At 34.3% G+C, this 20833-nt stretch overlaps 1 protein-coding gene across 1 annotated transcript in view; it reads left to right on the forward strand.

The window, feature by feature from the left end:
- CCT8 (chaperonin containing TCP1 subunit 8) overlaps window positions 1-19057 on the forward strand; it is a 67577-nt gene extending 48520 nt beyond the window's left edge. The window contains exons 3-9 of the mRNA XM_089101414.1: window positions 1453-1584; window positions 3119-3317; window positions 7671-7870; window positions 10217-10462; window positions 14005-14208; window positions 15564-15800; window positions 18781-19057. Of these exons, the coding sequence (XP_088957540.1) occupies window positions 1453-1584; window positions 3119-3317; window positions 7671-7870; window positions 10217-10462; window positions 14005-14208; window positions 15564-15800; window positions 18781-18972 (1410 nt within the window). The 3' untranslated portion in view covers window positions 18973-19057. The remainder of the gene's footprint in view (window positions 1-1452; window positions 1585-3118; window positions 3318-7670; window positions 7871-10216; window positions 10463-14004; window positions 14209-15563; window positions 15801-18780) is intronic.
- Window positions 19058-20833: the final 1776 nt, after the last annotated feature.

Genomic DNA, 20833 nt, shown 5'->3' on the forward strand with positions numbered 1-20833 from the left:
CGTTAGAGTTTACTTTAAAAGGTTGGAAAGGTTTCTTTTGTGTGTTTGTGTGTGTTGAACACTGAAGACAGCTTGGCGGAGATCCTTGTCGAAATATCTGCTTTATTTTGTTTTGCTTCTCTTCCGTTGGCTCAGGATCACCCTAATTTCTTGTTACTTATTTTTTTTTGTCGAATGCTATTTGGCGTAGCTAGTTTAACTTTTCTTTTTGTTTGCTTTCGATTTTAGGTTTCTTTTTTATTATTATGATGGTTTTAATTTCCCCCCCCCCCTTTGCATGCTGATGATGCCTTGTTGTATACTGGCATTCGTTTGATCGTTCTTCTTCTTCCTTCTTGCCATAGACATCTTTTTTTCAAGATTTACTTCTTCGGTTTTGTCATCATAGGCTGATCCGACTTCAGGCATTCTTCTTCAAAAACCATTGCCAATTATGAATCCTTGGTCCTCTTTCAGCATCTTTGATGCTCAAGATCGTCAATTAGGTCAAATGGTTTTTGAATATTGACAAATTAAAGGTCAACAAATGGACCTTCTTCACTTAATCACTTCAGTGTTCCATCATAAAGACATACTAAATATTTTTAAATGTTGCATCTTTTGATGCCACCATATTGGTAAAGGCGATTCATCACAAACAGTAAGGGTTTTCACCTTCGAAGTCACTCGTGTTTAACCTTTTCTCCAAAGTTGTCGGAGTGAACATAGCACAAAAAACAATGGTTGATGATAATAATCAAAGGTGGTTTTGCATAAAAAAATAGAGGAAATCCTTGAAGCAACAGGACTACTAGCCTTGTAGCAGCCTGACAAGAGAATGTGCTCCTTTTCTTAGTTTCATGGAATATTTCAATTTTCTTTCCTTTACTAAGGGATTCAACCTCGTAGTCACTTAGCAGTTCTTGGATATTGTCATTTTTTACTCACTCAAGACTCACATTGCAATATTACAGTCCAAAATTAAAACACATTAAGTACCTTCATTTGGGCCCTTAGGCTGTACCTCCTTTAACCCACCTACAACCTTACCCCGCTCTCACCCTGAACTTTACTCATGTATATATTGTACCTATTTGACATATGACCGTTCAAGGATGATTTAGTGAATAGCTTTAATTGATTGAATGTTAACAAATAAAAATAATTGTAATTGTAGTTTAATTCTCCACAATTTCGAGCTTTTCCTTTATAATCCTAGATGGATGGCCAATTTTTTTGGATTTTTATTCTAGAAATACCCTATAATTTAATAAAAAAGGAGAAAGAATAATAATTTTATGTAACTACTCTGTCATGCTTATATATTATGCAACTAGTTTATTTTTTCTTTTTTTTCTAACATTATCCGTCTTTGTTGACTTAGTGCTTTGTAGTTGCTGCCCTTGTTATTTTGCAGTTCCCAGTTCCTCATTAAAACTTTCTAATTTGTGTTTATGTTTCTTTTTTTTTTAGGTTGAACATCCTGCCGCAAAGATAATGGTTTTAGCTTCACAGATGCAAGAGCAAGAAGTCGGTGATGGGACAAATTTTGTCATTATTTTTGCAGGTGCTCTTTTAGAAGCTGCAGAATCTCTTATTAAAACGGTGAGGGTTACTTTTGCATCAAAATTTTCTAGTACACATGGTGTGAATCCTTTTTTGGGATTTTTTTTATATATAGATTTTTCCATAACATCCTAATATGGATTAAGATCCTACCCAAAATTGTGCTCAAATCATTAAAATTTTGTTTTTGATGCCTATGTTCAATTAAAGATAGATTCAAGCCAAAATTGAGGAAAAAAACTTTACCTACTTATGACATGTACTACTTCAGTCTTCCATGCTAAGCCTAAGAAATGCCGGGGGGAGGGGGTAGTGATATGACTTAGGAGCCCAAAAACATTCTTCCAGGGTATAATTTGAGCAGGGTATCAAAATTTTTATTCCTGAAAGTTTCATTATCCAAACTCAACTACTTACTAAAGTAGCAAAAGCCCATCATCTACAATTATACCATTATTATTTTATCATCTGTTGTTGATTAATTTATCAGAAGTTTTGACCAATTTTAGTGGTATTTGTTTGGTTGCTCAATGAAAATATCTTCTTTGGAGTAATTACGAATTAGGTGACAATAATACTTATATGTGAATTCCAATTTTTTTAAGTCTCTAACTCTAATGTTGGACTCTAGCTACTTCTGCTTAGGATTTTTAATTTTTCTGTTCATTATGTTTTACATTACATTTTGCTACTCCTAACACTACTAAATGAATTACCCGTCTGCTGATTGCCCTTGTTGTCCAGAAGGGAAAAAGGGACCATTCAAAGAAAATGCTGGAAATTATAATGTTAGAAAAATGTCCAAACCCTACAAAAAGGTGCATTAAAGAATTAACGTGCGCTGTAGCTTTTCATCGTTCAAGTTTCTAATTTTACTTGAGTTTTGATTCATATTCTGGCAACGTCTCCCTCTTTAATTTTTAGGCTAATGCTTTGCATCAAATTTCGAGAGAATTTGTGAAAATCTTTTTTACCTTTTTTGAACGGTGATTTATTGGTGTCATTTTATGTATGTTTTCTACTTTTCTTTATTAAATGGTGTCGTAGATTATATCCTGGGGTACTTGACATCAATGAAGAAATCAGACATTTTGTATATTTTAAAACCAGTAATTTTTTTTTTTATGTATTCTTTTCTGTTACGAAATGTGTCAATTTTATCAAAACATCAATTAATAATATTTTCGCATCCAAATGAAACGGTTGGCATGATAGTTTTTCTGAAAATCAGCTACGTGGCTTATAGGTATCATCTTATGATTTTTATCCAGTGGATGCTTTCAGGTGGGCATGTTTACGTAATGAAAGATTGGAGAGATCAGCAGTGACTGGAACAAACATCAGTTCCTTCCCCAAAAAATGATATGTACTATATGCTGTAATCCTACTAAAATGAAGCCATCTTTTTTTAGCTTCAAACTAAGCTATATACTTTTTCTAATTGCCCCCCCCCCTTGGAAAAATTGTTATGTAATGTAACCTTTACCAGTGGATGATCCTCGTGTGTAAAACGTGAAGTTAAATATTCAAGTTGTCATTGCTTATCTAATACAAATATACTTTTAATTCGAAGGGTTTGAATCCTACAGACATAGCTGATGGTTTTGAAAAGGCGCTTGAAAAGGCCTTGGAAATTCTCCCAACTCTTGTTTGTCATGAAATCAAGGATTACAGAAATGAAGAAGAAGTTACTAAAGGCCTGAAAACCTCCATTATGAGCAAGCAATTTGGAAATGAAGATTTTTTATCAAAGCTGATTGCCAAGGCCTGTGGTAAGTTCACTTAAAGAACAAACAAAGCAGATTGATTAAAATACAAGCATTTTAATTATAGTAATTATCATTCTTTAAATGTTTCGACTGACAAGTCAGTATCGCGTTTCTCTTTTGAAGAATGTTTCCTTTAAATAGGCTCTTCCAAAAAGAGCAACTTGAAACTGGTCATGCTACCAAAAGTTTTCAAATGTTTATTGCCGCCTGTTTCAAACAGTTCGTGGTAACGAACTGTAAGTAAGGAGCGACCCGGCTCAATGGTAACCGAAACTCTAAAAAACGGAATTTTGATACCAATAGATACATCAAAAGAATCAGATTTAATTCTGATTTCAAATATATAAGTTTCATAAAGTTTAATCTTACCTATCAAAAGCTACGCGCCGGAGAAAATTTGGCTGATTTTCGAAAAAAGGAGGAAAGGCCCCCTAAAAGCTATAGAACCTTAATGAAAATCACACCATCATATTCAGCATATCAGAGAACCCTACTGTAGAGGTTTCAAGCTTCTATCTACAAAAATGTGGAATTTTCCATTTTTCGCCTGAAGAAATATCACGGATGCGTGTTTATTTATTTTTTTTTTCCAGGGGTGATCGTATCGACCAAGTGGTTCTAGAATATCGTGGGAGGGTTCATTGGATCGGAAATTAAAAGTTTTAGTGCTCTTTTTAAGTTACAAAAAAAGTGGTGGGCAACTCGGCCCACTCTGGCACTAATTTTTTCCCAAAGTACTCTGACCTAAATTTTGCGATTGGCTTTTTATTCAGCGTTGTTAAAAATATTCCAGATATGCCTTTTAAGATAACTTAATCCCTCGAAGACCCCAAGGGGAGGGCTGAAAGTTATGAACTTTACTCAATGTTAACATATAGTATTGGTTATTGGGAAGTATACAGACGTTTTCAGGGGGAATTTTTTCGGGTAGTGGGGGGTCGGGGGTTATATGGGAAGATCCTTTCATGAAGGAAGTTTTCATGGGGGAAGGGACATTGCTATGAAGGGGGTGCCGGATTTCCCATCATTATTTTTAAAAAATCAGAAATTAAATATAAAAACAAGTATCTCAACTAAGCGCAAGGATCAGCGTTAAAACTGAAAACAAACAAAAAATATTAGCTATGAGATTGAGTTTATATCCTATTTAGTATTTTACTCTTTAGGCAAAAGATTTTTTAGCACTATTATAAGATGGATCTACTCTCATTAACGGTCATTGGGATTAAGGGGTCATTTTTAAAGAATTGGAACAACATTTGAACTTTAGCGTAAAGAGCGAGGTATTTACTAGGGGGCGAACCCCCTAATATACGTATTAAAAATATATGAATATAGAAGTTCGTTACGTAAGTTAATTCGTAAGTTACGTATATTTATTACTAATAAAAACGTTCGTAAATAAAATTCAACAAGTTTCGAGAAAGCCATTTAACCAAATAAAAGTAAAATTAATATGCATATTTTATTTTAATTGTTTATGCACGGTGAGCGAAAATCAAAATCTTAATTAATTAAAAAATCTTCATAAATGAAATAAAAAAAAACAAGTTTTTTTTTAATTGAAAGTAAGGAACTACGTTAAAACTTAAAACGAACAGAAATTATTCCGTATATGAAAGGGGCTGTCCCTTCCTCAACGCCTCGCTCTTTACGCTAAAGTTTGCCTTTCTCACAACTCAATTTTTTTTAAATAATAAAAAAAATTTTAATTGCAAATTTTTTTAATTAACTTTAACGAAAATCACACCATCAGATTCAGCTTATCAAAGAACATTATTAAAGAAGCTTGCCGGTTGATCTTCTAATTCCAAATATTCTCTGCTGGGAAGAATTCGGGCAAACTCCTATCTGCAAAAATGTGGAATTTTGCATTTTAAAATAAAAGCTGCATTAACTAAAAAACGATCAGAAATTGAATAAAAATAAAAAAATAAGTTTCTTAAACTGAAAGTAAGGAGCAACATTAAAACTTAAAACGAACAGAAATTATTCCGTATATGAAAGGGGCTGTCCCCTCCTCAACGCCTCGCTCTTTACGCTAAAGTTTGACTCTGTCTCACAACTTTATTTTTAAAAACAATAAAAAACTTTAGCGTAAAGAGCGAGGCGTTGAGGAGGGGACAGTCCCTTTCATATACGGAATAATATCTGTTCGTTTTAAGTTTTAATGTCGCTCCTTACTTTCAGTTTAAAAAACTTGTTTTTTTTTTATTTAATTTAATTAGAGATAACATGCTGAAAATGCTGTATTTGGAGATTGACTATCAAAAGCTGCATTGGTTCAAAGTCGTATTTCAAGGGACTAGTTAGGCAGGCACTTAAGCTGTATCTATGCCATATTAAAATATCATTATATTGATACTTAATTTATTTCAACTGCCAGCCAAAGAGCCTGCTGGATGACAAGTATAAAAAGAAGAAAAAACCATAGGATTGTTTAAACCAACGATTTTTGCGGGGACTGGAAAGTCTCTTTGCTCCTCCAAAAGAAAACTTTTCCTAAGAGTTTCAACTCGTTCCATTAGCCTCGAGACATTACAGGGTATGCATACCAAACTACGCTTTAATCTTTAAAATATTAATGGTTCCCACCGACTGTACCTCCAAATATTAATGGATCCCACTGACAATCTCTATAATGAGATTTTCTCGCCTAGCTTTAGGTTTCAGGCACAAATCATAGGCAGCGCTGCGCTGCATAAGTAAAAAGCGATGTAGGCACAAAGTATAATTTTTTTTTTTTTTTTTTTTTTTTTTTTACCAAGGCACTTCTTACAGAAGGAGTTGTCATAGAAATTTTGAAAAGGGCTCATTCGGTTGGAAATTTCTAGTGCCCTTTTTAATCATTGGCAGCGCTGCCAGAGCAATGTGGGGAAAGAGCAGTGTAAAGATCAATGGGCAAAGAGCAATGTGGGCACAATGTATTATTTTTTGTTGTTTTTGTTGTTGTTATTGTTTTTTGTTCCTATCCCAAGACCAGAAAGTTATCTGCACTTTACTGAAAACAAAATACATATAAAATGTTTTAACTTTTTTAACTTTTACAAGTCAAAAACCATTAAGACTTTAAGGAATAGATATTAGTATATGTATATTAAACTGTCACTCAGATTTTTTATAAGTGCAAATTATGTTCTGGTCTTGAAAATGTATGGGGTTGTCAGCCCCATGCATGCCAATTTCTGCTCGTTTTAAGTTTGACTTGGCTATTTATTGTAATTTCTGTTCGTTGTGGGTTTCATTTATTAATTGATGGTGATTTGTGGTAGTTTTACGATTGGAAGATTATTTGACTTTATTTCTGTTCATTTTTGGTTTAATGGAGCTCTTTACTGTTCTTTGAACAACTCATTCTGTGGTAAAAGTTTTTTAAATTAATAAAGAAAAAAGACGCATGTTCTCTTTTGAACATCCGAAAACCAACTGACTTGCAAAATTACTTCAGGGTAAACGTTACTCGTTGTGTAGTATCATCTAATTGTTTCAGATCAGTGACTGGTGGGGTGCTGTGAGCATTTACCGTTTATATAAAGTAAGATATTGTTCATTGAATACTTATTTATCAAAAGAATTCTCTGAATCCATAATCTCTTATGAAGAAATACACTTCCTGAACCTTATTATTTGAAGTTAACAGTTCAAAAATTATAATAGGCATCCTTTTTGCCCCTAAACATTGTCGTAAAGACAATAGACAGAAAACTATTGCATTGCCTCTTGTTCTCTGACACGAGTCGCTATGTCATATAGATACAAGCATTGAAAAGCAACAGGAAATTCTACTTATTCGGCTTACTGTAGTTCCGTAAATACAAGTGATATTGAAAATTGCTTCTTTTCTTACTGCAGATCTTGAAACAATAACGTATTAAATATTTTCTAGTAATAAAAAAAAAATATATATTTTGCGTCTTGTTAGTGCTATAGGAAATGAAGTATGAAAGGTTGTGATGATTTATTTAGTCATTTATGTCCTAATATATCATATGTGATGAAATTTTTTCCCTTGGTTACACCTATTCACGAGGCTGGTTCTAGGGTACCATTCTAAAATATTACTCCCAGGTTATGGGGGATTTTAAATTTCCCAACGTATCCAAGGGTGCCTATAGACATCTTATGAAGGAAATTTTCTATCCTTTTGTAGGTCTCCTATATTGAGGTTTCTGGTTTATGAAATTCATTAATTACAGACGTGGCTAAAAATTCAGGTTCTTTTGTTATAGTATTTTTTGTTTTACTATAGAAACTGCATTCAGTCTCGTGCGGCAGGATATGTTTTTTCCTTCGAATTTCTTTTTCGGGAAACTATGGGTTCTTCTGTGTAATAAATTTTTTTTTGTTTAATTTTAGTATCAATCCTTCCTGAGAAGACTACTTTTAACGTCGATAATGTGAGAGTTTGTAAAATATCTGGCTCTGGCTTAACAAGTTCATCAGTAGTTCAGGGCATGGTTTTCAAAAGGCTAGTAGAAGGCAGTGTCTCCAAGAAAGAGAAGGCAAAGATTGCAGTTTATACCTGTCCTGTAGACACTGTGCAAACGGAAACCAAGGTCACTCTACTTTCCTCTTTATATCCATATGTGTTTAGAGCTATTTTATTATTTATTCGCTTATTTCACAAATTTTAGTTGTTGTCATCTTTTATAATTCAAATCAAGGAACTGGGAATTTAAAAAAAGCATTTGAAATATAATTGGACAAAGATATAAATTGTAGCCTGTACCTTTACCTTAGATCCGCCTGTGCCTCCAGCACCCAGGGCATCAAGAAAAAGCCGCCAATCTTCCCGCAAGTTTGCTGCGGGAAGTATATCCTCCCACTGAGGCTGGATTGAGGTCTTTAGATTTCGCAAATCTGTCTAGTACGTTTGGTGCATGGATTTTCTGGATCTGCCTCTGTGGCGTGTACCCGATGGTTGCTGGAACAGCGCTGCATTTTTATGATAAAATAAAAGTTCAAAATAGGGATAAAATCCTTTTAATAGACAGTGTATAGAAATTCACAAAAAAAATACCAGATATTTCGGTCACATATATTGTGACCGTCATCAGTAGTAAGCTACTTTTACTACTGATGACGGTCACTGTATATGTGACCGAAATATCTGGTATTTTTTGTGAATTTCTATGCACTGTCTTTTAAAAAGGATTTTATCCCTGTTTTGAACTTTTATTTTATCGTCATGGAAAGGCAGTGTGGTCTCCGAAATTATCTATGCATTCTTACAAAATCTGTTACAAGAGGTTGACCCGTTTTATCACGGAAGGATTGGTTAGTTATCCTCTGCCGTCAGTGGATGTGAAGAATTCATCTGAGACGTGTTCTCGAAAGCAAAGATTCTGCTCTCTTCCTCCTGGTTAAGTGCCAGGTTGTGGCTGCGTAAAGCAGAACTGGCATGACGATGTTATTGAACAGTTGAAATTTCAGCCGTAGAGAGAAGCTTTGAGACAGCCATATTTTAAGCCTGTATGCCAGCTTACTAATTATATATTTAAGTTTTGGTGTTGACGCTTAATTAAATGTTTATATAAATTAGTGTAAGCTTATTATGAAATGTTCTGTTTGCTGATTTCTAAGATGGTATGTATAAATAAAATATCAAATCTCCTGTCAATAATAATTTTTGTTAAAAAGAAAAGAAAACTAATATCTTCCATGAATTGCAGTGAAGGTTGTATTCGAGAATATGTATTTCGGATGTTTTGCTGTGTATACCCTAGATAATTGAAATTGAAACTAACGAGATTGCCGACTTCTATTTGTCTCGTTGGCATTTAAAAAAGGGACTATTTTATGCTAGTATACAAATTTCTGCTTTTCTAAATTAAATGCTCATTTTCTTTATGAATGGAGAAACAGTTTTTCTCGAGATGTATCTACTGCTGTTGTGCCAAAAACGAAAGAAGGTATGACTTATTTTCAGTTTGAGGTTTTAAGTGAAGAAAAAAATTCTGAAAAATAGTCGATTAAGAAGTCTAAGAACCCAAATAAGAAGTTTTCATTTTGGTATAAGATATATAAAAATACATTTGGTAGCCTTTGAGCTAGAGGTGAAACTGAACTTGCCTCTTATCTCTATATTTTATAAAAAGGTAAGGAAAATTTTGAATCTTTTGAATGGCAGTTGTATAAATTCATTTATATTGCTTCCGAGTTTTGCTTCTTTGTCTCTGGCTAGTCAGAAATATCTCGCGTCATTCATTTGGGCTATTTTGACATCTTTGGGTTAAAAGTCCAGAAAGGCTAATATTACGAGAATCGAAAAGGAATATATCTAATGTTTCTGTGGGAAATTTTTTTCTAGAGATAGGAATTGGTTTGAAGCCTAATGAAAAAATTAAATTAAATCACGGGTTCTCGCAGTACTACTGCACATTAACTTTTTTTCGCTAAAGTCTTCGTTAACCCGTCACCGACTGTGTTAATGTCTACCACTGTTATTATTGCTATTAGTATCACGGTGAACTTGATCTATGAAATGTAGTTGGATTAAACTGGGCCCTAAATAGAATTTTCAATAGGGTAACAATTAGCTAAACAGTGTAAAAAAAACGAAACTTGGACTTGATCGCTTTGTTTTCTGTAAGTAAAATCTGGAATATGGACAAGGGTCTTAAATGTATACTTCGAAACTTCGAAAAAAAGAATCACATTGGCAGCCCCCATCCCCTCAGTCTCTTGTGTGTACCCTCTGATTATTAACAGTATCATCAACAATTTTCTGCTTGTTTATGCAAGCTCCTATATCGTTTCTCCAGATGCTCATTTTCAGCCTCTCTTATTTCCTTTGATTAATTTTAAAAAGTTAAATGATTGTCTTGATTTGTTCAGCAAGGTTTTTATTCTGTTGTCTATTTTGTTTTTGAATTATAAATTTAAATGATAACGTCTTTCAGGGAACTGTTTTGATAAAAACCGCGCAAGAACTGAAGGATTTTAGCAAAGGTGAAGAATCCCTAGTTGAAAATGAAATCAAGGCTCTTAAAGAAGCTGGTGTGGATGTTATCGTTTCTGGAGGAAAAGTCGGAGAACTGTGTCTTCATTTTATTAACAAATATGAAATGATGGCTGTTCGACTAAACAGCAAATTTGATGTTAGACGTATAGCTAAGACTACAGGTGCCACTGCACTTCCTCGCCTGGTAAGTTTTTATTCGTTCAATTATTCAGTGTTACATCATTGTAGGTCGGAGCTAACAGTCTAGAGCAGTGGTTCCCAACCAATTGTCGGTCATGCCCCACCTAAGCGTTTATAAAATCCTGATGCCCCCCCCCTCATGATATTTAAATTTTGTTATTCAAAATTTTACATGGATCCACCTGAATTATCATTCAGGACGACCCGAAAAATTATCATTTTTCGGGTCGTCCTCTAGGCATATCTTTGTACTAATGAAACATATTGTGTGAAAACAACAACTTTTATACAATGTATGACGTCATTACATTACTACTTTTTGCTCTTTATATGCATACGGAAAATGTTCCTTTTTTTCAAAATTAAGGCTCTAAAGTATAGTCAACCGAAGGGTACACGTTCTGCCCGTGACCCACCAAAATAGTGCCATGACCCACCGGTGGGACCTGCGCCCCACGTTGGGAATCACGGGTCTAGAGTAATACAAGTTTGACCCTTCTTCTCAATGATTTTTAGAGAACTATTTTCTGTAAAAAAAAAAAATGGGCTAAGTAATGGGCTAAGTAATTACCAAAATATTTTTCACACATTTTTGCACAGATTTGTTTTAAATGTTAAGTTCACATCTTTTCTCAGCTCCTTTGTGCAAAATTCTTTATCAAACATGTTGTGGTAACGAACTGTAAGTAAGGAGCGACCCGGCTCAATAGTAACCGAAACTCTAAAAAAAGGAATTTTGATACCAATAGATAACAAGGCCGTACCCAGGATTTTTTTTTCGGAGGGGGTTTTACTAAAACAAAAAAGTTCGGGGGGGGGGGGGGTTGTACACGAAAAAAAATACATACAAAATTTGTTTATATCCTTTTTTATTACGTTTTTACGAGTCAGACAAAAGTTTCGGGGGGGGGGGTTCAAACCGGGTACCAAAATTTCAAAATAACCATTTTGGCAGCATGGTCGAAAAATATAATAACTATGTCTTTGAGGATGACTTAATCCCCCCCAGTCCCAGGGGGACGGGCTGCAAATTATGAACTTTGCCCAATGTTTATATATATTATTGGTTATTGGGAAGTATAAAGATGTTTTCAGGGGGATTTTTTCTAGTAGTGGGGGGGGGGGGGGTTGCATGTGAGCATTTTTTGGGGAAGGGACATTCCTATGAAGGGGGCGCCGGATTTCTCAGCATTATTTAAAAAACGATCAGAAATTAAATAAAAAAACTAGTTTTCAACTAAAAATTTTTCAACATCAAAACTTAAAACGAACAGAAACTATGAGCCTACGTATGTGATTGGGTTTGCCCCCTAGTCAATATCTCGCTCTTTACGCTAAAGTATTTTTTAGTACTTTCATAAGAGCTATTTATTCTAATTATCGGCCTTTGTGATTAAGGGGTTATTTTTAAAGAATTGGAACAAAATTTTAACTTTAGTGTAAAGAGGTATTGACTAGAGGGGCGAATCCTCCCTAATATACGTAATAAAAATATACGAATATAGAAGTTCGTTATGTTAGTTAATTCGTAAGTTACGTGTATTTATTACTAATAAAAAAGTTCGTAAATAAGATTAAACATCTTTCGAGAGAGCAATTTAACCCAAAAAAAAAAAAAAATTAATATGCAAATTTCGTTTTAATTATTCATGTACGGTGAGCCAAAATCAAAACCTGCATTAATTTAAAAACGCTCAGAAATTAAATAAAAAAAACAAGTTTTTTTTACTGAAAGTAAGGAGCGACTTTAAAACTTAAAACGAACAGAAATTATTCCGTTTGTGAAAGGGGCTGCCCCCTCCTCAACGCCTCGCTCTTTACGCTAAAGTTTGACTCTTTCTCACAACTCTATTTTGTGGAACAAAGTCAAACTTTAGCGTAAAGAGCGAGGCGTTGAGGAGGGGACAGCCCCTTTCATATACGGAATAATTTGTGTTCGTTTTAAGTTTTAATGTCGCTCCTTGCTTTCAGCAAAAAAAAACTTGTTTTTTTTATATTTAATTTTCAGTATAAAGATCATTCTAGCGCCCTGATTTTTTGTTTGACTACATGTTCGAAAGACTCAATATCCTAAATCATATTTTTCACATTTACCCTATCCCAATTTTCCCAAGTTACGTTGCCTGGGAAATTTAAAGGTACATTATGAGTTGCAGCAATGTGATCGTAATAATTGGACGAAAACTTAAAGCCTGCCGTTTAAGTATGCTTGACATGATGTTACATTGTTATATATGAACAAGAATTACCATTAATATTGGAAAAATTCCTTGAATGAGATATTCAAGTTGAAATTTTCATTCGAAGGTATGCAGTTCTATCTTAAATACGGCAGCGAAAGTTCGGTGGAATTGAGATATCTTTGCCGATAATTTGATTCTCATTTTCTACCTCCCCCACCCCTCTTTTTTCCTCTTCTTTCTTTCTTTCTGATACATATTGGATGGGAAATCTAATTGTGCTGTACTTTTGTTTTGTTATTATTATTATTAACACTTATCATGTATATTGTTACATGAGAAACGTCTTTTGAGAGATTGACAAAAATGACATGGGAAAAAATTTCTTTTTTTTCTTCGTTTTTTTTTCAGCCGGTTAATTTAATTTCTGCTCTTTTTGCATTTGGGAATCGATTACCCCCATCTTCCCGTGCCCCTCCCCCCCCCCAAAAAAAAAGTAGATTTTCTTTAAAATATCATAGGTTTTCTATGTAATTCTTCTATATTTGTGTTCTCGAAATCCCTTCCCCTCCTCTCTTTCTTGAAATTGATTTCTCTGGGCGTGCCCATGTCTGGACTTTAAAACTTTTTTTTTAAGCAAAAGTGTCATCATGAATTCTAACATGATGGACGATTAAGGGAGTAGGGCTGTACAATACTAGCGATTCTTTGTCAAGAATTGTTCCGTGCCGTACTGGATTTTTTTTTCTATTCTCAGCTAAAAGATACAAATTTTGAATTAAACCGTATTTGGTAATACCTTTGGAATTCAATAAAGTTAACTTGGCTTAGGGACCAAGGGTTTTCAATTATCTTAGAGACATTGAATGGTATGATACGAAAAAAAATTCAATGAATGAAATACCTCATAATATTTGCCAACAGCGAAAAGAAAAACGAGATTGATCTTGTCCACCGTGCAAGTCATTCTATTGGTCTAACTTTCAATCAATTTTTTTCTTGCTCTGGCAGTTGACATATCAGAGAAAAGGGACTGGGGTTCCTAATAACTTTTGGAGTAAAATGTAAAATGTGCTCAGGACTTTTCAAGGGTATATGTCTTAAATACAGTTCTGCTTTTACCGGTCGAGAGACACTTCTACTATTGTTTCTGGACCTAAGGACTTTTTTTTTCTGGATTCTGGTCAATAACGTATATTTAGCTCAAGTTCGTCATCTTTTCTATTTGAAAAGTAGCTACACAAATATTTTGGAGAATCAAGAAAGTAAAACATTGTCAGGGAAACAGGTATATGGAAGACAACCATTCATCTAAAGTTGAATTAAAATAATATTCTTTTGCTGGTAATTTTCTTTTCATTTGAAGACTGTTCCCACTCCAGAGGAAATGGGTTACTGCGATTTGGTGTACACTGATGAAATCGGCGATACCATGGTTGTGGTATTCAGAAATGAAAGTAAGGAGTCAAGGGTCTCAACAGTTATTTTAAGAGGAGCCACTGAGTATCTACTTGACGACGTTGAGCGAGCAGTTGACGATGGAATTAATACATTCAAATGTATCACAAGAGTAAGTGTGGTTTTCTTTCTCTTTGTGATATAGTATAACTGAAAGACTGAAGGGGAAAATGTTTACCCCTCCCCCTCCAAATTAATGTTGTTTGGACAGGTATGCAAGAAGTTCCAAAGCTGTCACAACAGAACTCGACAAGATTCCAAAAACTGCTGACACTTTAGCGGCAGAAATTGTGTTTCGACAGCTTTGCTGTGAGCAAAAACTAATTTTGTATGTAAATTTTGCAAAACAGTAACAAATGTAAATTAGTATAGCTTGCAGTTAGAAATATCAATAGTTGAATTACCTGAATTACCATTAGCATTCTAAACTAATGCAGTTGTAAGTCATATACTAGCCATAAATATCATACTTCATAATTTTAGATGTACCATTCGATCAAAACTACTATTTCAAAATTACTGTAGTACTGCTAGTAGAGTCTAGTATTCAAAGTCTTAAGTATATTGTATATAGCTTACTGCTGTTACTTTATGTATGTAGTTGCACATTTAATTTCTGATCATTTCAAGTTTCATTTTTTCCTTCCTATTAGTTTCCGTGAAATAAAGCGAAACAAAACATACCCTAAAGTAAGAACGGCAAAGCAGAGAAAAATTTTGGGATAAAAAAGAATGAAAATCGTATCAAGAAACTTCAACAAAGGCCCTTAAAAAACACTAAGGAGACCGAAAGAAAATGCGTGACCTGTAGCTTACTGATTAGAGAATAAAATTGTGGTTATTGCCAATCTAAATTTATCTGCCTGCAATAGATATCGATTCATTATCTCTTGGAAAAATGAAATATTTAGTCTTTACCAAAAGATAAGAACTGATTACTTTGTAGAATTGACTTCAAGTTCGCTGTAAATGTTTCTTAGGAGAATTTAATATTTTATTTACAATTTTGTAAATCTTGTCTAAAAGATTATGCAAACAAAGACGTGCCATATCTAAACGTCTAAGAGTAAAAATCGTATTTGGAGGAGGAGGGACCTGAAATTATAATGGGCCTAATAAGCCTGTCTCTATTTTTGAGTACTTTCTTTTTCTTCTTGTTTTCCATCGAAGTATCTTAGAGTTTAAAACAATGTTTAGGAGAGATCTTTCTCCTCTTTGTCAAGGTAATTATGCCACGGATGTTCGTAAACAGTGGGGATTTTTTCTTTTCATGTATATTAGCTTAAGTTAGTTTGTTTTCTATTGAATCTTTTTACTTGAAGTTAATCTTCGTGAATTCGAATTTATTTATTCTATGTTCTTTAGTTTATTTTTTTCTGAAATTGGTACATTTTTAAGTTTCTTCAGAAAATTCGGTCATGTTTTCCACAAATCCAAATAAACAATTAATAAATCCGTGTGTTTTAGGATGGTAGATTTGTTCCCGGTGCTGCAGCTACAGAAATTGAATTAGCGCGACAGATAGCTAGACACGCTGACACATGTCCTGGATTAGAACAATATGCTATCAAAAAATTTGCGCAAGCCCTGGAAGTGTTCCCAAGAACTTTGGCAGAAAATACTGGAGTCAAACCTAACGAAGTTTTATCACGACTGTATGCTGCCCACGAAGAGGGGAAAAAGAATGAAGGGTTTGATATCGAGGTAAACTTTTGATTCTTAAAAAAAAAAAAGATGAATACATATCTATAATATTAGCTGAAAAGTCCACAGCAAATAGAGCGAAGAGTTAATCTCACAATAGAGTTGGTGGAAGGAGGGGTATGCACTGCTTTGCTGGCCTAAGATGGCTGAATGCTGCAATGAATTGTAAGTAGCTGGCAATAAAGTGGAGGGTAATAAAATTTCAAGGTCAAGTCTGAATTTATTCAAGCCCCTAAAGTAAGGGCAGAACTTCAGTATTGAGCCATCCTAGTTTCCAGAATTGACACATGCTTACGTGGTGTTGGTTCCCAAAATATTAACCCCTTTTCGATGATTGACAAGATCCATTTTTATGATAGCCAAAATTTCAACTTTTTTTAATGGTTGCATTTTTTTTTATACCAGTTCCTTTCTTATTATTTTTTCAAAGTCTTAGACCTCAGACCTGCCAGTGCCTCCAGAGGCACCCAGAGTACCAAGAAGGAGCCACCAGTCTTCCCGCAATTTTGCTGCTGCCAGTATATCCGCCCGCTGAGCTTGGATTAAGGCTTGGTGTTTAGGTTTTGCAGATCTATCTGGTACGTTTGGAGCATGGTGTTTCTGGGTCTGCCTGCGACATGTACCCGATGGATGTCAATGGAGTACTGCATTCGGTAGCCGGGGGTTGTCCATGCGTAGTATATGACCTAGGTATCTCCATCGATGAACTCTTATTACATCTGTCACACGAGGCCTGTTTTATTACGGATAAATTGGTTGGTTGGTACTTGGTCTAAGAGTTCTTGAAGTCGTTGCTTGATCGTTTCTAGTACCGTGATGTCGTCAGCGAAGTCAAAATCGCTCAGGTGTACTTCGGGATTTAGCTGGATGCCGTCTGTGCTGGTGCTTCCCATTATGCAAACAACTACGAAGAGTAGCAGTGACAAGACGCAGCTTTGTCAACTCGTGGCAAGATGTGGAAGAAACAGGTTTGGCCACTTGGTGTCTTTACACAGCACTCTTTGTCTTCATAGCGAGTAATGATACGCAAAACTATCCATTTCAAAACTAACTTTTTCAAAGTAATGTTTATAAATTTTTCATCAGATTGAAGAGAGTCCACGTAATTGCTCAAATAAAATCGGATAGTTTAAAAAAAAAAAACTACGAAATTTACTCTACTAAAGAAGTCACTTGTGACTTTTGGTGTTAGCAAACGGCACAGCTTCCCGGAAACAAATTAATTCATCTGGAACTGATGTGCTCTGATTAAGCAGTGCTTGTTTTTAATTTCAAAACGGATGCGCTTTCAGCAGCCAAGTTGAATTATTTTAACGAAGCCAGTGGAACTTCACGATGCGTTAGGCGAAAGCGTCGCTTATGTGTAGAAATACAGCTATGATGGTTAGAGGCGAAAAATTGCTTAAGAGATACATATGAGCCTAATTGTAATAGACTTAATTGTAGATTCTTACTTGTACTTGAAATTTGTGAATTATCATCCAGAAGTTAATTAGTATTCTTATATAATAAGATGAATATTTATGTTGCAGAGAATATCCTCATTTTACTGAAATGTCTAGATCGATCTTGCGAAAAAATAATCAATCGTCTTTCCTTTTTGTTTTTTTAGTTTTACTGAAAAATGTGATTATCCCTTCTAAGTTATCACCAATCTTCGGTTTTGTTTATTAAATTTTCTATAGCCTTGTCATTTCTTTGAACTTCCGCAAAATCTTTGGCGTCTTTAAAACTAATTGCCACTAATTATGGATCCATTCTGGCTTATAACTTAAACTGGTCTGGTCTGGACTGACTATTCCCTCAATTTCTTAACCCGCCACTACAACATTTATTGCTATTATGTCCTTTAGCTATATTTTCCAGACTCTTTGCAGTTCTAACCATAGCCTCCCCTTCGCATATCCTCATACTTAAATTCCTCTCCTTATATCCGTACTTTTTCCTCTTGTTCTCACAAGATCCATCACTCAGGAACTACCTATACAGAATCCTTCTCTCTTCTATAAAACTTATAAATGTTTCGCTAATATTCCTTCCTGTTTTCTTAACTTTTCTTCCTTTCTTTTACGAACTATTTTCAGAAAAATCATTATATCCCTCTAGATTATGCTATATTATCATAAAGGCTATAATATTATGTTAGATGTCTTACATTATAGAGATTATTAAATGGTGCTTTTCACTTTTGACATCAATAACATCACTCTTATTTATCTTTGTGTCTTGTATCTATTTTACTAGTCTGCAATACCAAATAATATAATTAATGAGGTTAGCTGTCTTGCCATTACTTAAGTACTATGATAATTTGTGGGTCCTTTTATGAGTGAATACCTTATTAGTTATAACTTGGCTATAATACCAAGAAAAATACCATTGCTATTATCTTTGTCTGTCAAATCGTCCTAAGCTAGATACCATATATCCGTAGTTGTGCCAGCATGTGTATTGAAGTTCTCTAATAAAAAGCCTTATTTTTACTTAGGATCTTTCATGTTTGTTCATTTAAGTTCTGTTGTATCCTATAGCTGGGTCTATTAGGGCGTATATGGCGGATATCTTTGCATTTTTGGTTTAATGTGTAATTCATTAAGAATCCGAATCCCGAGGATCCCATCCTTAACACATAAACAGTTAAATTCTATATCAATAAATTTTATATTTCTAGTGCGGGGAGATGAATTTCTAAAACTTTTAATGATTTAAGATCAAAACATGTTAATTCTTTTGTTAAGATGTTAATACGCTAACTCAACGTTGTGACGTTCCAAGTCGCAATTTTCATGTTATTTGATAAACGCGAGTGTTTTTCCCTTCACGAAAGTAAACCCTCTGCTGTATGCCAGGGAGTTAATTGTTAAGTAAGGTAAAAAATTAAAACAAATTTGTTTTATTTTCGATTGTTATAGTCTTTTCCCACTTTTCCCCCCTCTTTCTTCATTGCACTGTATTTTATAGTGTTCTTTTAATATTTTAGGGAGAAGGGCTTAACTTTAAAGATGCTGTAAGTGCAGGATTCTTGGATCTCTTTGTCACTAAGCATTGGGCACTGAAGTATGCCACAAATGCTGCCTGTACGATTATTCGTGTAGATCAGATTATAATGGCGAAGCGAGCTGGAGGACCTCAAGCGAGACCAGCAGGGCCTCAAGATGCCGACGAGGACTAATGACCACAATTGAAACTTCTACGCATTTGTTTAATATTCCTTTTTTTGCCATTAACAGAAAATAAAAATGAATTCATACATCCAATTTTCATAGATTTTCTTTATGATAGAGTAGACCTAAAATATTTTTTAAATAAACAAAAAAAAAAAAAAATAAACTGCAGCAATGTAGAAATTTACCTATTTTCTAGTTGTCAACTTTGCAAAGCTAGTATTTTAGCAGATCAAATGTCTACCTACCCAATAATAAGTTAATTAATAAATGAATGTAAATTAATCCTACCCAATAATAGCGCCACTTTCAGATTAATCATTTCTTCGCCGTTATCAGCAATTGCACATTTTCAGAATAAAATTCACACTTTGTAGTAAATAACGGGATAGTCATTTTCTATAAGATCAACCAAGTTACAGCCTAAATACACAGGGTGTCAGGTTTTGATGAAACTTTGTAGGTTTGTTCACTAGGTAAAAAATTGTCAGAATTTTGACGATTTCGAATTTTTGGTATCAGGGAAGACAATATAGAAGTTGTGTCTTTCTGGAAAACAGTCCCTATCTTCCTCATTTAAATATGGATTCAGGAAAATTTAGTTTATTTTAACTAGTATATTTAGAATATAGAGAAAAAAATGTGCCTCTAAATACTGGAAGACTAGACAAATTACGCTAATTAATAATTTGTAATTTTTTTCAAATAATTCAATTTTCAGGTAAATGCATCCACGTATCCTATATTACAAAATATAGGCCAGTCGTTGAAAAAAAATGTAGATTTAACTTCTTTTTTTTATTCATTGCTAGCTTTATTTTTTAATTAACTGTTAGTATTGCTAAATGGGGTTCAAAATCTTGAGCCTTTTTATTGAATCTCAAGCAGCATATACAAAACGGTTTTTCCTTCTCATTTGGGAAGTATGGATGAGCTAAAATGGTAGTTTGAGGTTGCTTTCTTCATGGTTATAATTTCTGGCTCAACTTCCTTCATAGTTCAGCTTGACTGTATTACTAAGAGGGAAACTACTATAAATAATATGTCAATCTTTTTTTCCTGTATTTTTGCATGGAGAGGCCGGGGTATTATCTTATAGTGATAGGACAAGGAGCCCCCCCCCCCGAAAACGTGCCTGATATATTGGAAATGCTGGAACAAACTGAATGTTAGTAGAAGGAAAGGGTTAAAATTAGGAATCCATTTTATGGCTAGTCTTCACGAAACCATGCCTTGAAAATTGTTAAAAATACTTTTGAGAATTGTCTGCATTATTACATGTATGATGAAGGCGACAAGAGCCAAGCTAAATCTCAGCAATTCAGTACCATCTATCCATTTACCCTTTAACGGTTATATATACTGTCATATCTATTATATAGATCTTCCTTTCACCTGGGTCTCTGTGCATTGCCCCCTTGCTGGAACAAACGTCCTAAAGAAAGAAAAATTGTTGTTATTCTAATGGAGGCATTATTGACTCATTGTATTTAAAATGCTTTGATTTGTCTATATGACCTATTCATCAGTGGTGGATCCAGGGGTTCCCCCCCTAACGTAGTCTAAAGTAGTGTAATTTACTTACTTAACGCAAGTTTGCGTCGATTTAACTTGCTCCTAATGCAAGTTTATCGGATCAACCTGTTTTGCCCCCCCCCCCCCAAAAAAAAAGTCCTGGATCTGCCCTTTCTATTCATAATAACATTGATTGGATTGTTAATCAGCCAGAAGTAATAACTTCTTAATTTATTCACACGTTTCTATTGTCTTTTTCATCTCTCGTCAAAAGAAAGAACATTTCAAGCCCAAAATTGCTCGTCCCAACACTTGAAAAATATGATTTGCTTTTATTCCCACCCTATACGGTAT

This window comes from Artemia sp. Qi Xiang Cuo, chromosome 2, assembly GCF_049724085.1.
Source record: "Artemia sp. Qi Xiang Cuo chromosome 2, ASM4972408v1, whole genome shotgun sequence".
NCBI lineage: Eukaryota > Metazoa > Arthropoda > Branchiopoda > Anostraca > Artemiidae > Artemia > Artemia sp. Qi Xiang Cuo.